The sequence below is a fragment of the Rattus rattus genome, chromosome 1 (genome assembly GCF_011064425.1).
Source record: "Rattus rattus isolate New Zealand chromosome 1, Rrattus_CSIRO_v1, whole genome shotgun sequence".
NCBI classification, from domain to species: domain Eukaryota; kingdom Metazoa; phylum Chordata; class Mammalia; order Rodentia; family Muridae; genus Rattus; species Rattus rattus.
The window spans coordinates 17297381-17312441 of record NC_046154.1 but is presented as its reverse complement, the minus strand read 5'-3'; the positions used below and the strand labels follow the sequence as shown (position 1 = coordinate 17312441).

Genomic DNA, 15061 nt, shown 5'->3' with positions numbered 1-15061 from the left:
CCTGTGTGACAACATGCTTCTTGTGGGACAACCCCATTCTCCTCTTCATTCCTTACCGCCTATCTGTAGCTGAGTACCATAGTCCCCTCTACTGGAAGGAGGCCATTCTATCATTCAACAACCCCTCAACAGAAACGATACAGCAAGCAGACCAGAGAGGGTAAGTATTTTCTCAACAGTCACACAGCATGTCTGTCACACAGACTAAGCTACTGCTCACTTGAGCCAACTTGGCCATCCTTCCCTGGATAGAACCGATCATGGAATTGGCCGCTCTTCTAGAAGGAGGGCTGTCTGCTGCCAAGATCACCCAGGTCTCTGCCTGCCAGCTCCACACTCTCGGAGTATCCAGGGTCTCACCTTGTCACCAGAGCCTTTCTTCACCTTGCCTGTGCGGCCTGTGTCGACATCAAGGGACACATCTGCAAAGGGGCAGACAGGTCACCGGTCGCTGTACCATGGCCCAGCCAGCTTGGCTCCCACCCCAGCTGAGGACCTAGAAGCCCAGCTCTGGAGACTCGACATTCAGGAGCCCATGTGCTGGCCTTGGAGCTCTGGCTAGAGTGCACTGGAAGTTCTGGTGTTGGAGGGACACAAGTCCCTGGCTTGGCCATGTGTCCTGGGTGACTATGTCTTGGAGACCCTGGGTTTTGTGTCTCATGCAAGGGACCCTTAACCGTAGCCACTGGGGACCTATGATCAGGGCCTGTCATCCAGAAAGGATGCTGACATGGGCTCTGGGTAAGAGGCACATGGCTCTCCATGGTTCTAGGTTGGACCTCAGGGATTCAGAGAAAATGGAACTCCCATGAGGTAGCCATTGTGGATTGAATGGTGACATTCCTGGACTCTATTGGCTCTAAGCACGACTGGGTCTCAATCCCTATGGTCCTGGAGATGTTTGATGCTCCCAAGAGGACCAGGGACAAGGCAGGTAGCTGAGGCTTTCCCCTCTATGACTCTACAACCTTCAGTCGCCTTCGCCGCACCCGATAGCTACCGTGTCCGCAGCCAGGCAGGAGCAGGACTCACCAACAGCGGTTAGGTAGAGAAGGCTGTGGGCCAGGGCGGCAGTGTCCTGGGACTTGAAGTACGATACCTTTACCTGGGGAAGAAAGTTAACCCTGAGAGAAGACAAGGCAGGGGACAGAGGGGCCACACCTACAGCCCCGTTTTCAAGCTAGAAGCTCCAGGACTTGGATGGAGGCAAAACTATTTGGCAATTGTGGCCCAGGTACTGTTCCAGGGCTCCAGCAGTTTAAGGAGAGAGGAGGGCTACAAAGTGGGGGGGGGGGTATGGTGACTCTAGGACATTCTGGGATGTGAGACAGACAGACAGACCGAGAGGGGCTACTGTCCTACTGACCTAGGCAGCTTGACCTTCCTTGGCATTATTCATCCTCTGCAGAGAGGGAATGACCCACCTGGTCCCACAGTCAGTGAGTGCCAGGGCTTTTGCCAAAGTCCGGGTGCCCGCCCCTCCCCCACTTGCCCCATGCGACAGGATTCCTTCCGGGGAAGGTTGTCTTAGGTTCTGCCTACAGTCATGTGCAGAGCCACACACAGGTCCCAGCTTGCCCCATCAGGAGAAAGCACCAGGCCAGCAGTTGAGGGACCATTCCCATGTGGGAGACACCAGGGCCAGCTGGGAGCTGTCGGTCGAAGGTGGCTTGCTGGCTACATGTGGAGGGCCCTGCATGAACAGACACAAGTAAGGTCACGCAGTCCTGCATGGGGAGCACAGGGGTTTGGGGGCAAATCCAGGGACGTATGTGGATCTGAAGTGTGACCAAGTTGTTTCGCTGTGCTGTGTGGTGTTGGGGTGGGTGAGATGGGTCTGGGTCTCTCTGTAGAGATGTGTCAGGAGATGGCTGGGCATGGGATACAAACTAGCTGCCCCCCCCGACCCCTGCCTCTGAATGCTGTTTACCTTGAGGTCGTGTAAGTTCTTACTGACTGTGTCTGCCACCACCACCACATCCACATTGCCATCCAGGGGCCAGTGGGCCCGGCCTGCGGGCTCTGCCACTCTCGAGGGATCGTAGACCATGTAGATCTTCACCTCAGAGCTCCCGGACACCTCAAAGGTCTTGGCGCCTTTGGGCACATCACTGCAGAGAGGGAGGAAGAGACGGAGAGGTTCAGAGAGTGACCATGTAGGAAGAGGCTGGGTCCTGGGACGGTAGCTGTTTAAAAGGTACCCCTGACCGGTGGGGCTGGGGACCTCTGCCTCCAAGTCTCTCTCTGCTCTAGCCACATGGTCCTTCTGCTGGTTCATGAAGACACCAAGCTATCTTATCCCAGGAAACTTCATATACCCGAATGCCTCCCCCCCAACCCCCAACTTACATCCACAAGGCTCAGCACCAGGCTTCAGGGCTCTGTTTAAACGCCCCCTTTCAACAACCCTCCTCAGGTGGTTAGGGACAACTGTCAACTTGAGAGCATCTAGAATGATCTGGGAGCCTGGGCTTTAGAGGGATCTGAGTTCAATCCCCTAGGCCCAAATGGCAGAGTGAATGGACCAACTCCTTCTGACCCCTATTCATGTATGTGCACACACACACACACACACACACACACACACACACACACACACACACACAAATACACCTTTTAACATGATACATTCATTGATGTGGGAGGACCTGTCTTAATGATGGGCTGGGCCATTTCCTGGGCGGGCAATTCTGGACCCAACAGGGGAGAGCAATGAGAGAAGAAACGAATACCCACCCCTATCCCTCTAGCTAAGACCGAGTCATTTTCTGCCCTTCCCAGCTCGTCAACCGTGCATGTCACCGTCTAGCCGTCCTGCTAGCTCCGTTCCCGACGGCCACCATGCCTAGCCTGCTGCTGGATCCTCAGAGTGTGCAGGGCACTCAGGAAATGCTTGGAAAGGAAGGAATACAGCCCCGCTTTTTGCCAACCCCCAGGGCTCCCTTGGGCCCATCTGCACTGGAGTGGGTCTCACGAAGCAGCTTCTCTCTGTCTGGCCGAGGAGCCCCAGAGCTCTTGGCTCTGGAGAGACAAGGAGTCAATTTGCTGGGCCCTCGGGACCACCTGCTTGGCAGTTGTAGCTTCAGATGGAGCGGACTCAGGATTTGGGGTACACAGAATCACATCAGCAGGGTCCTGGGGAGATGTATTTGTCTATTGACTTGACGAATACAGGCTGCCCACCTGTGTCAGGCACTAGCCCGGGGTCGGGCTCCACAAAGCCCTCATCAATGAGAAGATATCAGAAGTGCGGGCCGAAGTGCTTGTCTACCTCCTGACCCATCAGTGTTCAGGGCTCCACCACGGTGTCTCGCAGCAGTGAGGCCCATGAAGACAGGTCCGCTTAAAGAAGTACTCCTGACTCCACATACAAAATGAGAGGTCTTTTCTCTTACTCCTGTCTCTGCTCTTTCCTGGGCCCCTGAGAATCCATTCAAGCAAGCCTTGGAGAAAACCCTCCCACAGCCCCTTACATGGTCACCCCGTCCCTACCAAGTACCTGCCTTCCTTGACCATAGTGATAATGGTCACTATTCAGTCCCACTCTACTGATGAGAGGACGGCCAGAGAATGACAGGCCTCCCCTGGCCACCCTCATACCCGTAACCATGGAAACCACACCCCCCCACCCAATTCTTCCAGGTGTCCTCAGCCTTTGATTTAGAGTGCCGATGGCCACCAGGGACAGACTTGTCCCTCAGTGGCTGTGGACCTTCTGAAGCCTTAGTCCCCATGGCTACTGCTGTGCTGACCACATGGCTCAAGGCCCCAGGTGTCCCTTGAGCCTCTCTGTCCCAGACTTGAACCCATCAAATAACCAAGGATGACCTTGAACTCCGGAGCCTCCAGCCCTTGAAGTGAATTGTTCAGATATCAGCATGTACCATGATCCCTCCCTCCCTGCTGGCTGTCGCTCTGACCTTGTCCCTGGTCCAGCCCCCTGGGGACCAGCTCCCAGGCTGTGCAGTCTGCTGTCCCCAGGTTTTATTTGTTTTCGATGTCTCTAGCACCCTCTCATCGCCTTACGCCCACCCATGTTCCAATGTGGCTGCCTGCACCTGGCCCTAGGCGTCTCTCTGGGGTCACACACACTGTGGCTTCACTTAGGTAGGCTCTACCTGCTGCGAACAGCCCTGTCAGCACTGACAGGGACGTTTCCTGAATCCCGGCGCTCCCACGCCAGGCCTCAGTCCCCTGGGCCTCTTGCACCTGACCCTCTCAGCCTTCGAAGCTTTGATCCCAGGGCACTTTGGGCTGAGCTTAACCTCTGCCAGCTGCTGCCTGGCAACTCCAGCAGTTGCCAAGGCCAACTCCCAACCCGGTCCCTGAGCTGTGTGGCTAGAGATGAAGATGGATTGTCTGAGTCTGTGGCTGCTGATCTTGAGTATGACCTTTAACACGCTGTCCGTCCATCTGTCTGTCTATCTGTCTCTGGAAACTATTGCCACCTTCCCCTTCTCCCCAAGAGCAGGTCAACTTTATATCACCTGTCACTGGTGTCACATCTAGCCCCACCCAAGCCTGTCTCTGACCAGGACCAGGGCTATCATCTGCACCCTACCTTCCCCTCACCCTCACACCTCATGTGCACGGCAAACATCACCGGTTTTGATAACTACTGTCCCCTTCACTCTCCTGCCTGTTGGGATCCTCTACAAGAAAGATCCTGCTCCCTATCCTCATGGCCCCTGGAACACACCTTCACCTGCAGCCTTCCTTCCTACACAGGCCACGAGAGTTGCTCCATTCCCAGAGCCAACATCCTTACTCCTTTTGCTTGAAACATGACCCCAGCTGGCTGCAACCCCCCATGCTCTGCTTGCTTTCCCTCTGCCCAGCCTCGCCCATGTATGCTTTGCTGCCCCAACCCCACCCCCAGGTTTAACAGCCTTCTGGGGGCACTTGTATGCATACACACTTATTGTAAAGCGTATTAACATGAAGCGATTCCTACAACCGTCACACCGTATGTTACTCCTTATTGGCGAGTACCTTGTAAAGTCTCTAGAGCCCATTTCTCCTCGCTGTAGCTGGCTGTGGCTGCAGCTCATACCACGATTTGGTAAGGCAATAGTATCTGTCCCAGATTGATCATTATACCACCAATAAAGCCACTGTTATTGAAGCTGATGCGTGACTTGAATGCGGGTTGAGATGTACGGTAAGCGGAAGTGTGTGTGTGTGTGTGTGTGTGTGTGTGTGTGTGTGTGTGTGCGCACGCGCACCCCTGCGTCTGCCCTTCCTTCAGGACTTGAGCAACTTCACACCGTCAGTACTGGAAACTGTGGCAGTTTAAATGAGAATTCCCCCAGAGGCTCATGTATGTATTCCAATGCTGGATCCCCAGCTAGTAGAAGGAGTAGGAGGCGGAGCCTCAGGGGAGGTGTGGCCTCGGGGAGGTGTGGCCTCGGGGAGGTGTGTCACTGGGGCCTGGCTTGGAGACTTCTAAAAATCCAGGCCGTTCCCAGTTATCTCCCTCTCCCTCTCTGTCTTCTGCTTGAGGATCAAACTGTAAACGCTCAGATGCTGCACCAGCACCGTGCCTGTCTGGATGCCGCCATGCTCTCTGACGCCATGGTCCTGGACTCTAACGCTCTGAAACCAGGAGCCCTAAATTAAGCACTTTCTTGTATAAGCTGCTTTTGGTCTTGGTGCTTTATCACAGCACTAGAAGATGGACAGACCATCTTGATTTCAAGCTCATCCATCCATAAAGGTGCCATATCCCTGTCTGTCCACCTTCACAGCCAGGGACTGACAGTGGCTTCCCTTGAGAGGCAGCTACAGGCAGAACAGGCCTTCAGGGCCCTTCTCTGGGACATGCGGGGGTCTATCCAGCTCAATCCTGGTGTCTTTGAGGCTCTGGCCATCCTCAACCTGTCCGTGTCAGCGGCAGGTGTTCAGCCAGGTCCCAGGGGACCCGGTAGTGTTGTCATAGCTATTTCTCGTGGTGCCTGAGAAAGGAGGGTTTGCCAGGAGGGTGCTGTGTGTCCTTGGAATCTCATGCCCTTGGCATCCTGGCCCTACCCCTCCCAGAGCCTCGGGCATTGGACTGGCACTACAGGTCTGTGGTGGGCCATAAATTAAGGGTCAGACATGCGTGGGAACTGGAGTAAGTCCAGGAGGTCCACAGTGGGATTGCTTCCTGCACATACCATTACCCAGGCTGCCTCTCTGCGGGGTATCTTGCTAGGAAGATCCTGGCGCGGTGTGAAGTCCTGGCACATGTCCCCAAGCTCTCAGTCAAAGGAAACCTCTCCCTAAAGTGTGGTGACAGGACAGGCATGGTGGTACAGTCCCCTAGTCTAAGCACTAGAGAGGCAGAGGCAGGCAGGTCTCTGAGTTTAAGCCAGTTCCAGGCCAGCTGGGGCTACATCGTGAAACCCCATGGCAAAAATAATGCGGAGGGACTAAAAGAGGCGAACTGGTCAGGTTTTTTTTTTTTTTTTTTTTGTTGTCCCACAGCCTAGTGTGTGGGGCATTTTCTTGATTCATGATTGATACGAGAGGGCCTTGACCGTTGTGGGTGGTGCCCTCTCTGGGATGGTGGTCCTGGGTGTTATAAGAAAGCAAGCTGAGGAAGCCACGGGGAGCATGCCAATAAGCAGCATTCCTCCATGGCCTCTGCCTCCAAGTGCCTGCTTTGAGCTACTGCCCTGACTTCCTTCAGTGATGGAGGGTGACCTTGACCAGCACTATAGGCAGCTCCTCATGGTCTTCCCTGTAACTGGAAAACAGTTCCTCTTGCCAGGCTGTGGCGAATAAACTCTCCCCTCCCTAGAGTGTGACCTCTGGTCCCTGACAGAGTCAGCCTTGGTTTTCCTCCTCCGTGTAGCCACCTCCCAGGTTGGTGAGGGTGCGGAGATGGGGGTGCGGGTGGGGACTGCTGTAAAGTGTGCTCTGATTGGTAGTTGCTGTTGTCAATCTTCTCAGCCTGTGCCTCCTGCCCTGGTCTGGCACCATTGCCCCCCTCTTATTCGCAGCCTGTAACACAGGGGTCCCTCCAGGTCTGCCTGTACGCTAGAGGCACCTTCACCAGCCTGACTCATCCTGTAGCTTGGAGGAGGGCCAGCTAAAGCCGTGGCGAAGGCCGCCAGAACCTAGAGGACACCAAGGGGTCATGAGGGTGGGGCGGCAAGATAAACTCTGAGCCCCGCCCTCCTCAGTCGGCTGCTGACTCAGCCAAGGTGCCTGCTGGGGACATGTCTGGCTGCTGGGGGCCGAGGGGCGCTCAAGCACCTCATTTAGCTAAGTTTGTGATACTCTTGCCCTTGTCTCTGCTTCAAGGGGCCACCTCTCACAGGGGCTGACAGTACAAGGAGCACGTGACTGGAGTACATCCCGCTGAAGGGAGGAGCTTACAGGAGAGGATGAGGGGGACTTGGAAATGGCAGAATTTGCACATGAGCTCCTCAGAGAGTTTCCTTGTGAGCAAGCCTAAGGGACTGAGCAGGAAAGCTGCCATCCCTCTATCCCCACCGTCAGTGCAGGCCAGAACACAGTGTCCAGGAACCTCTGGTCCCAAGACCACGCATGCTCTCTGGGACTTAGGGATCCAGGGCTCATCATGGCCAAACCACCCCCCCCCCCGCTCCCCCATTCAGCCTGAGCTCTTCCCACATCAGGCAGCGCTCTACACCGGTCTTCTAATTACAAAGTATTTCCTTCTGCTAGGCTGCGGTCTTCCACACAGAAACTTCCACACCCACTCTCAGGAGGACGACTATTGGGACCTTTGTGCTACCCACCCACACTTGGCCATCACCCTCAACTGGGGCAGGAGCTAGGTAGGCAAGGCTCGTGAGAGGCGGTGGCGCTGCAGGAAGGAGCAGGAGATACCGGTAGCCTCGGGGACTAAAACAGAGAAGGTCTCACAGGTCCAGGTGGCTGGAGCTGACGGCGGGTGGCAGGTCAGACCCTGACAGGGCTGGCAGTCTCCCAGGCTGGCCTGGCCCCCAGAGTCTCGAAGCCTGAGAGACAGTGCTGCTCCCACTAAGACTGCTCCCGACTCAGTCTGAACACCCCCGTACTTTGTGACGTGGGCACCACAGGACCCAGTGGAGAATGGCACCTGGATGAGACACCACGGTTCCTGCTTTGCGCTCTGACTCGATCCCGAGCATCTGCCTGCAGAACAGGAGTTTACAGAGCAGAGAAGTCCTGAACAGTCATACAAGGGGCTACACAGCACAGTGATGAGATTAAAGCACAGAGCATGTCTAGGGCTGCCCCCACCCCACCACTCACATGGACTCTGCAGAATTCCCAGAGATCAGGCTTCCCTGCAGTAGCACTCACAGAATCTGGAATCAGGCAGCTGTGGGTTCAAATCCCAGCCCCGGCAGTTGCAGGCTCTCTGTCTTCAGAAAGTCTCTCAGTCTCTCTCTGTCTTAGTTTCTTTGTAAAATGGAGATTATAGTTCTCTCTGCCTTGCAAGCTTGTTGTGAGAGTTGACCGGCATATTGTGGGAAGCAGCAGATGGTTCTGAGGGCCTCAGAGGGATGGGCACCAGATAGGATGAGACGGGGACCCATGGGTGAGAATGCTGTGTGACCCCCTTCACTCTCAGCAGATCAGGGAGCCAGACGAGGCTCACCACCACACAAGCTAGCATCTCGAGAGGTGACTGGTATCTAAGATGGCAGCATGCAGGAGGATTAGGAGTTCAAGGCCAGCCTGGCTTCTGTAGCAAGAACCATCTTAAAATAAATAAGCAGGGACTGGGAAATTGGTAAATCCTTGCAAGTGAATCTAATGTCCAAACTCACATTAAAAACCTAGGGATGGGCTGGAGAGATGGCTCACTGGTTAAACGTGCTTACTGCTCTTGCAGAGGACCCAGGTTCAATTCCCAGGGGATCTGATGTCTTCTTCTGACCTCCTTGGGTACTGCATTTGTGTGTGTGTATGTGTGTATGTGTGCATGTGTGCATGCATATATGTGTATATGTGTATATATGTACATGTGGGAATGTGTGTATGTATGCATACATGTATGTGTATATGTATGTGTGTATTGTACATATGTGTGTATGTGTGCATGCATGTATGTGTGTATGTGTACATGTGTATATGTATATATGTGTATATGTGCATATATGTGTATGTGTATAGGTGTATATATGTATATATGTATATGTGTATAGGTGTGTGTATGCATGTATGTATATATGTGTGTGTGTGTACATGCGTGTGTATATGTATATATGTGTATGTGTATAGGTGTATGTGTATGTGTGTATGTGTGTATGTGTACATGTGTGTATATGTATATATGTGTGTATATATATACATGCATATTTGTATATGCATGTATATATGTGTATATATATACATGCATATTTGTATATGCATGTATATATGTGTGTATATATGTATATATGTATATGTGTATTGTGTGTATGTGTGTATATGCGTATATATGTATATGTGTGTATACATGTATGTGTATATGTGTTTGTATGCATGTGCATGCATGTATGTGTATATGTGTATATGTATATATGTGTATGTATATGTGTGTATATGTACATATGTGTTATGTGTATGTATGTATATATGTGTATATCTGTGTGCATATATAAATGTATTCCAAACAGAGCACTCATAAGAATAACAATAAAGTAAAAGCCTGGGTAACTCATATACCCAGGAAAAGTCAATAGAAAGATGGCTGGAGATCACTGACCAGAGAATCTACTCTAATTGGCAAGTCCCAAGTCCCTGTCTAAAAAGAGCCAGGGTGGATGGCTCTTGAGGAGATACACCCAAGACCGTCCTCTGCCCTATACACACACACACACACACACACACACACACACACACACACACACACACGGCACCAACACATACACACATGCACACACCCACATTTTAAAGCCAGCCCTCATGCTGGCTCTCGTGAGCTCCTCACAAGCAGGTACCAGCCAAGTGGACTAGGGCAGCCAACCAGGTCGGCAGGAGAGGCACCGCTCAGACGCCACTCAGCCTTGGCTCTCTCCCTCTGTCCCTTTAGCTGTGTGCAGCTGGCTGGGGTCATGAAGGGCCATGCATGGCTGGTTGGGTAGGTACCACACGTCCTCACTTCCCTAAGGTCTATGCCATATGGGGCGTGGCTGTGACCTCTCCTTTCAAGAGATAGTGATCGATGGTTCATGGGCACCTTGCAACGCCCTGCCATTGCTCAGTGCAGGCTGCCTAGCAAGCCCAGGAGGATGGCCGGAGACGGCAGACCTCCCCACAGTGGATACAGGGCACCAGGTGGCAGCTGTCACTCTCTGTCTTTTGAAGCAGAGGAAGACTGGAGCCTGGGACCAAAGCACCCCAAGAGAAAGGGCCCTGATTTAAAATCAGTGCACCGAGTCATTTCCCCCTTGCCAAAGGAGACCTGGGGCCTGTGGGTGATGAAACTCCTCATTAGTAAAATGGGGAAACTAGAAATGCCAACTGAACAGTCACACAATAGGTGACGTCACCCGTACCTACCTAGGCTGAGAGAAAGCAAACTCAGAGGAGCTAAGTGATTGGCTGAAGGTCGCCCAGCCTCCAAGGACCAATAAGACCCTCAGTATCGTGTTCTAAGAAACTACTAAATTGGCCACCTCTGGGTGCTCCTCTCGGTGCAGCCAGGTGAGTGTTGGCTAGGGTGGGGGAGGGGAGGGTCTAGTCCTCCTCTCTCTTCACCAAGCCCAGGGGTTGAGACCACACACGCCCATGTCCAGAGTCTTGGTGACCAACCTGGCTCACAGCATGCCTGCTGCCCCTCTGCTGAGTCCCCTACAGAGTTAATGACCTGTCTTCCATCCAAACTAACTGACTCTATGCCCGAGGCCTAAGCCAGGAGCAGTCTGGTCAGATGTATGGGCCCCAAGGGCTCATGGGAAGCACTTGTTAGTAGTGTTTCAAGTGTTTGAGTTTTTTGAGCTCAAACCCAGAATGCCCGGGGTCCTGCTCTTGGGCCCAGGGTGCACTTGGAGGCCCAAATGCAGATAAAGCCAGGTTGGCTCGTGTCCGCAAGTCCCAGTTTCCTCGGTGCCAGCCCAGACTTGCTAATAGCTTTGGAATCTTCTTGGCTTTTCCCCAGCTGGCTGAGCACGGTAGGCAGCAGCCGTGTCTGTGGAATTGAGAACTCAGCCCTCCCAGATAGATAACAATGTCGGGCCTTCCATTTAGACAGCGCTGGGGATTGAACCCAGGGCCTCCTGCATGCCAGGCAAGCACTCTACCACTGAGCTACACCCCCGGCTCCCTTTTTACTTTTTATCTGCAGACAGAGTGTTGCTCAGCTGCCCAAGCTGGCCTTGGACTTGCAATCCTCCTGCCTCAGTCTCTTAAGGGGTGGAATGACAATATGTCCCACATCCTGCTCGATGCCCTTTATGCTGTCAGGATGCCCACTGTTCACTCACTGTCCTACCCCCGCTAGCCCTCGGGCCAGCAGGGAATAGGAGCAGGGCTTCCTCTCTTGGCCTCATGTAATCCAGGAACTCAAAAAAAATGTAAGCGTTCCAACATCACCTCCAAATAAGGACAGTCTTCCTTATGCAGAGGCTGGGGTGAGGAGAGCGGGTGCCCAGCCTGGGCCCAGCAGCACCTGCAGCCTGTCGGTCCCTCCGGTTGGGATCCTGACAATCCTAGCATCCTTCCCTGGCAGCCCAGCTCCTGCGAGGCTGACAACACTTATCTTCCCGGCGGGGGGGGGGGCGCACAGGGGACAGACAGACACATCACAGGGCATTGTTGGTTGGAAATTCAGGAAGCCCAGGAGATGCTCAGGCCTGGCCCTTCCGGTAGCTCATCTGAGAGGTTCACGGACCCCCATACTCCTGTGCCCCAAGTCCCTAAACATCCAATTCGCTTTGCGGAAAGTGAGGTTGAGACAGTTGATGTATATAGCCTGCTGGCTTGAGGGGGTCAGGGTGCTGAAGCAGCCTACTGGGGGTGGGAGTCGAGGTGGTGAGATAACCCACTGGGGGAGAGGCATCAGGGTGCTGAGATAGCCTGTGTGGGATGGCCCACAGTACCTGTTGAGACTAGTTACTCCATGGCACACAATTAACCCTGTATACAGACTTTTTTTTTTCTTCAAATAGGCAGGTCAAATAGCCAGGCCATGTGGCCTCTGGGGGATTAATCACTTCCTCTGATGTCACCTTATGCACTATCACCTGGAGGTTCAAACTCTGGGCAGCTCAGGTGACCGGCACACCTCATACTTGGGGGGAGGGGGCTCCCAGCAAGCAGGTCCAGTTCTAAGCCCCTTGGTTGGCTCAGCTGGAGCCAGTCACCAAGCAAAGGGGTGGAGGAGCCCCAAGTTCATCACATTATCTTGTGTGACCTGGCTCTAACCCAGCCCCTGGGGGAGCCTCAGGCTCTTGGAAGTCCCAGTGGCTAGTCCATTCAAGGCACCTTTCCGAGTGTCACTACCTCCAGGCAGGAGAGCCCTCCTCAGTGCCACAGAGCAAATTCCTGTGGCCCTTGTTAACTCTAGGTAGCTGTAATGCTGGTCAACACTGAGGGTACAGAGTTGACTGTCACTTAAGTCCCTCCCAGAGCCAGTCAAGGGATATCACAGTCAAGGCAGCTCCCTCTGCCTTCATCTGGGCCAGCCACACTGAAGGACGATAAGGGTTTGGTGTCCCTCCATATGCCCTGTGCTGTCCTTGTCCCCGCCCCCCTCCGAGGAGCAATGGGAAGAACAGATGTGGGGGTGCCCACAGCTGGCACAGACTATCAGTCACCTACCATGGACAGACACATGCAGGTCTCATTCATCTCCCCCCAACCCAACCCATGATGGTGGCACTGTTGAGTTCACTCAGAGAGGCAGAGGCAGGCTCACAGAAGGGTAGTGGTGAGCTGCAGAGGGGGCCCAGTTCATCCAATCAGGATTCAGAGACCAGGGCAAGGAGAAGCCAGGGGCGGGGACATGATATGGATGAGGGGCAGAGGAGGGATGGGGAACAGGATGGGATGAGATGGGTACGGGGACCGGGTGACAGAAGGCAGACCTGGCTCCCTGCCAAGTGCCTTAGTAGAGCAACACAGGGCTGAGGTTTGAAAGAACTTTCTAGAAACAGCGTTGTCCCTAGGCAAGAGCAGGGTCCTGGAATCAGGCAGGCGGGACCCCAGGACCCATGAGCTCTCCTTCCCTGACACCAGTGTCAAAGCAGGACTGCCAGACACAGTAGAGGAAGGCTGGTCTTAGTTGATCTTCAGGTGAACTGCAGGCTGAAGGATACGGACACCCCATGCTATCGCTAAAGAACAGTTACTGGGGGCTGGTCCTGGGGTAGAGCATGTGTAAAGCCCCAGGGAGTACCAAAAATTCAGTCTCTGTCTCTGTCTTTCCTTCTCCCTCCTCCTCTCCCTCCTCCCCCCACCCCGCTCAGACTCTATTCATTAAATCTAGAATCGTATGCTAAATGGATAGGATCCCATTAGCCGCATAGGTCTGACGAGACCAGCCTGACCTCTGGTCTTGAGTAGTAGGTAGTCAAGGTCTGGCCTCCAGAGTGTCTGTCTGTCCCTCCCCATCCCTGTCCCCGGGGCCCTACACCATTACATGAAAGGGGGACGGTAAGATGAAGCATCAGTGACAGTCAGACAGGCAACAGGTACAGCTTGCTCCCACGGCTGGGCAAGCACAGGAACTGAGCCCCATGGATGAACTGAGTTCAGATGGTGCCTGAGAACCTCCAGCCCTCAGCTCCCTGTGGAAGGCACCCCACCGGAGCTCCACAGGCTCCAGAGATCAACGACTTCCCCAGTGGCCAGGTAAAGAGCTGAGGCTGCCCAGGTCCCTGCATCCCTATCTAAGCAGAGGCAGGACAGGGAAGATTTGGGTCAATTGGGGGAAACTGAAGTCATGGTTATCCTGTTCAGATGTCACTATTGCTTTGATCACAAGCACCATCATCATCACCACCATCCCCATCATCATCACCACCATCCCCATCATCATCATCACCACCATCATCATCACCATCACCATCATCATCATCACCATCACCATCATCATCATCACCATCACCATCACCACCACCATCATCATCACCATCACCATCATCATCACCACCACCACCACCATCATCATTATCATCACCATCATCTCTTGCCAGCCCAGGACCCAGGCTTTGTTCCAGGATGGCTTCTTAGATTAAGTCATTGAGAGTTGTACCTTGACTACTCCCTCTTAATCCCTGTCACTCTGGTTGTCCCTGGCTGGCCTCCAAGGGTCAAGATGTCACATGCACACCCCTAACCGCAGAGAGGAGGAAAACTGGCAAGACATGAAGGGAGGAAGGGGGGCCCAACCCTCTTCCCTGGCTCAAGCCCCACTTCCTTCTGCTGCTCTATTTGAAGATTGTCATGTGGAACCCAGACAGAGGTTGGCCCCAGGACTCAGGGTCGTCTCCTGAGCCCACCCTCATCCTGGGACTGGACCCAATGTCCTGACCCCAGTGTACTTGGGCAGACTTTATTTCCTTCCCTTGATAACTCTGAAGCCAGCTCCACCTTCTCTGGTGTCCAGGCATCACCCTGTCCACCCTCCTGCATCTTCTTTCACCTGTGGATTCCTAAGCACAGGAGAGCGTCCCAGGTCTTACCTGTACACATCCACCAGTGTCTCCACACCTATCACACACACGGCATGAGCAGGCTTTCTCAGAGACAGCTGCACAGCTCGCTGGGAGGCCATCCTCGGCCCAGCTTCCAGTCTCCTGATCGGGTCAGCTTGGGTACCCAGCAGCCACAAGCCTCAGCTGTGCCCCGGATCCCCAGCTCTTCTTGGGGACACCCGGCTGCCGGGTAGGAGCGTGCGTTCTGATGGGCTGGAGCTCTCTCCTCCTCCCTTTTAATTTCACCTTGCAACCTGGGGAGCCTGCCTGAGCCTGGTCCCCACCTCCTGGCTCCACGCCCAGTCACCTAAGTCATGGGCTGTCAATCTAGGAGGCTGGGAGGGAGGTGTCTGAAGCTCTCTGTGGGGTGGGAAGGGGACCTGAAAACAGCCAGGTTCAGCTGCCAACAGGAAGCTCAGAGGGTTCCGGCCCTCCCACTC

At 53.9% G+C, this 15061-nt stretch overlaps 1 protein-coding gene and 1 non-coding gene across 2 annotated transcripts in view; both read right to left on the bottom strand.

The window, feature by feature from the left end:
- Padi1 (peptidyl arginine deiminase 1) overlaps positions 1–14845 on the bottom strand; it is a 31408-nt gene extending 16563 nt beyond the window's left edge. The window contains 4 exon segments of the mRNA XM_032895271.1: positions 361–422; positions 1033–1105; positions 1931–2111; positions 14610–14845. Of these exon segments, the coding sequence (XP_032751162.1) occupies positions 361–422; positions 1033–1105; positions 1931–2111; positions 14610–14701 (408 nt within the window). The 5' untranslated portion in view covers positions 14702–14845.
- Positions 11171–11242, bottom strand: Trnaa-ggc. The gene has a single exon. It is a non-coding gene; the product is annotated as a tRNA-Ala (tRNA).
- Positions 14846–15061: the final 216 nt, after the last annotated feature.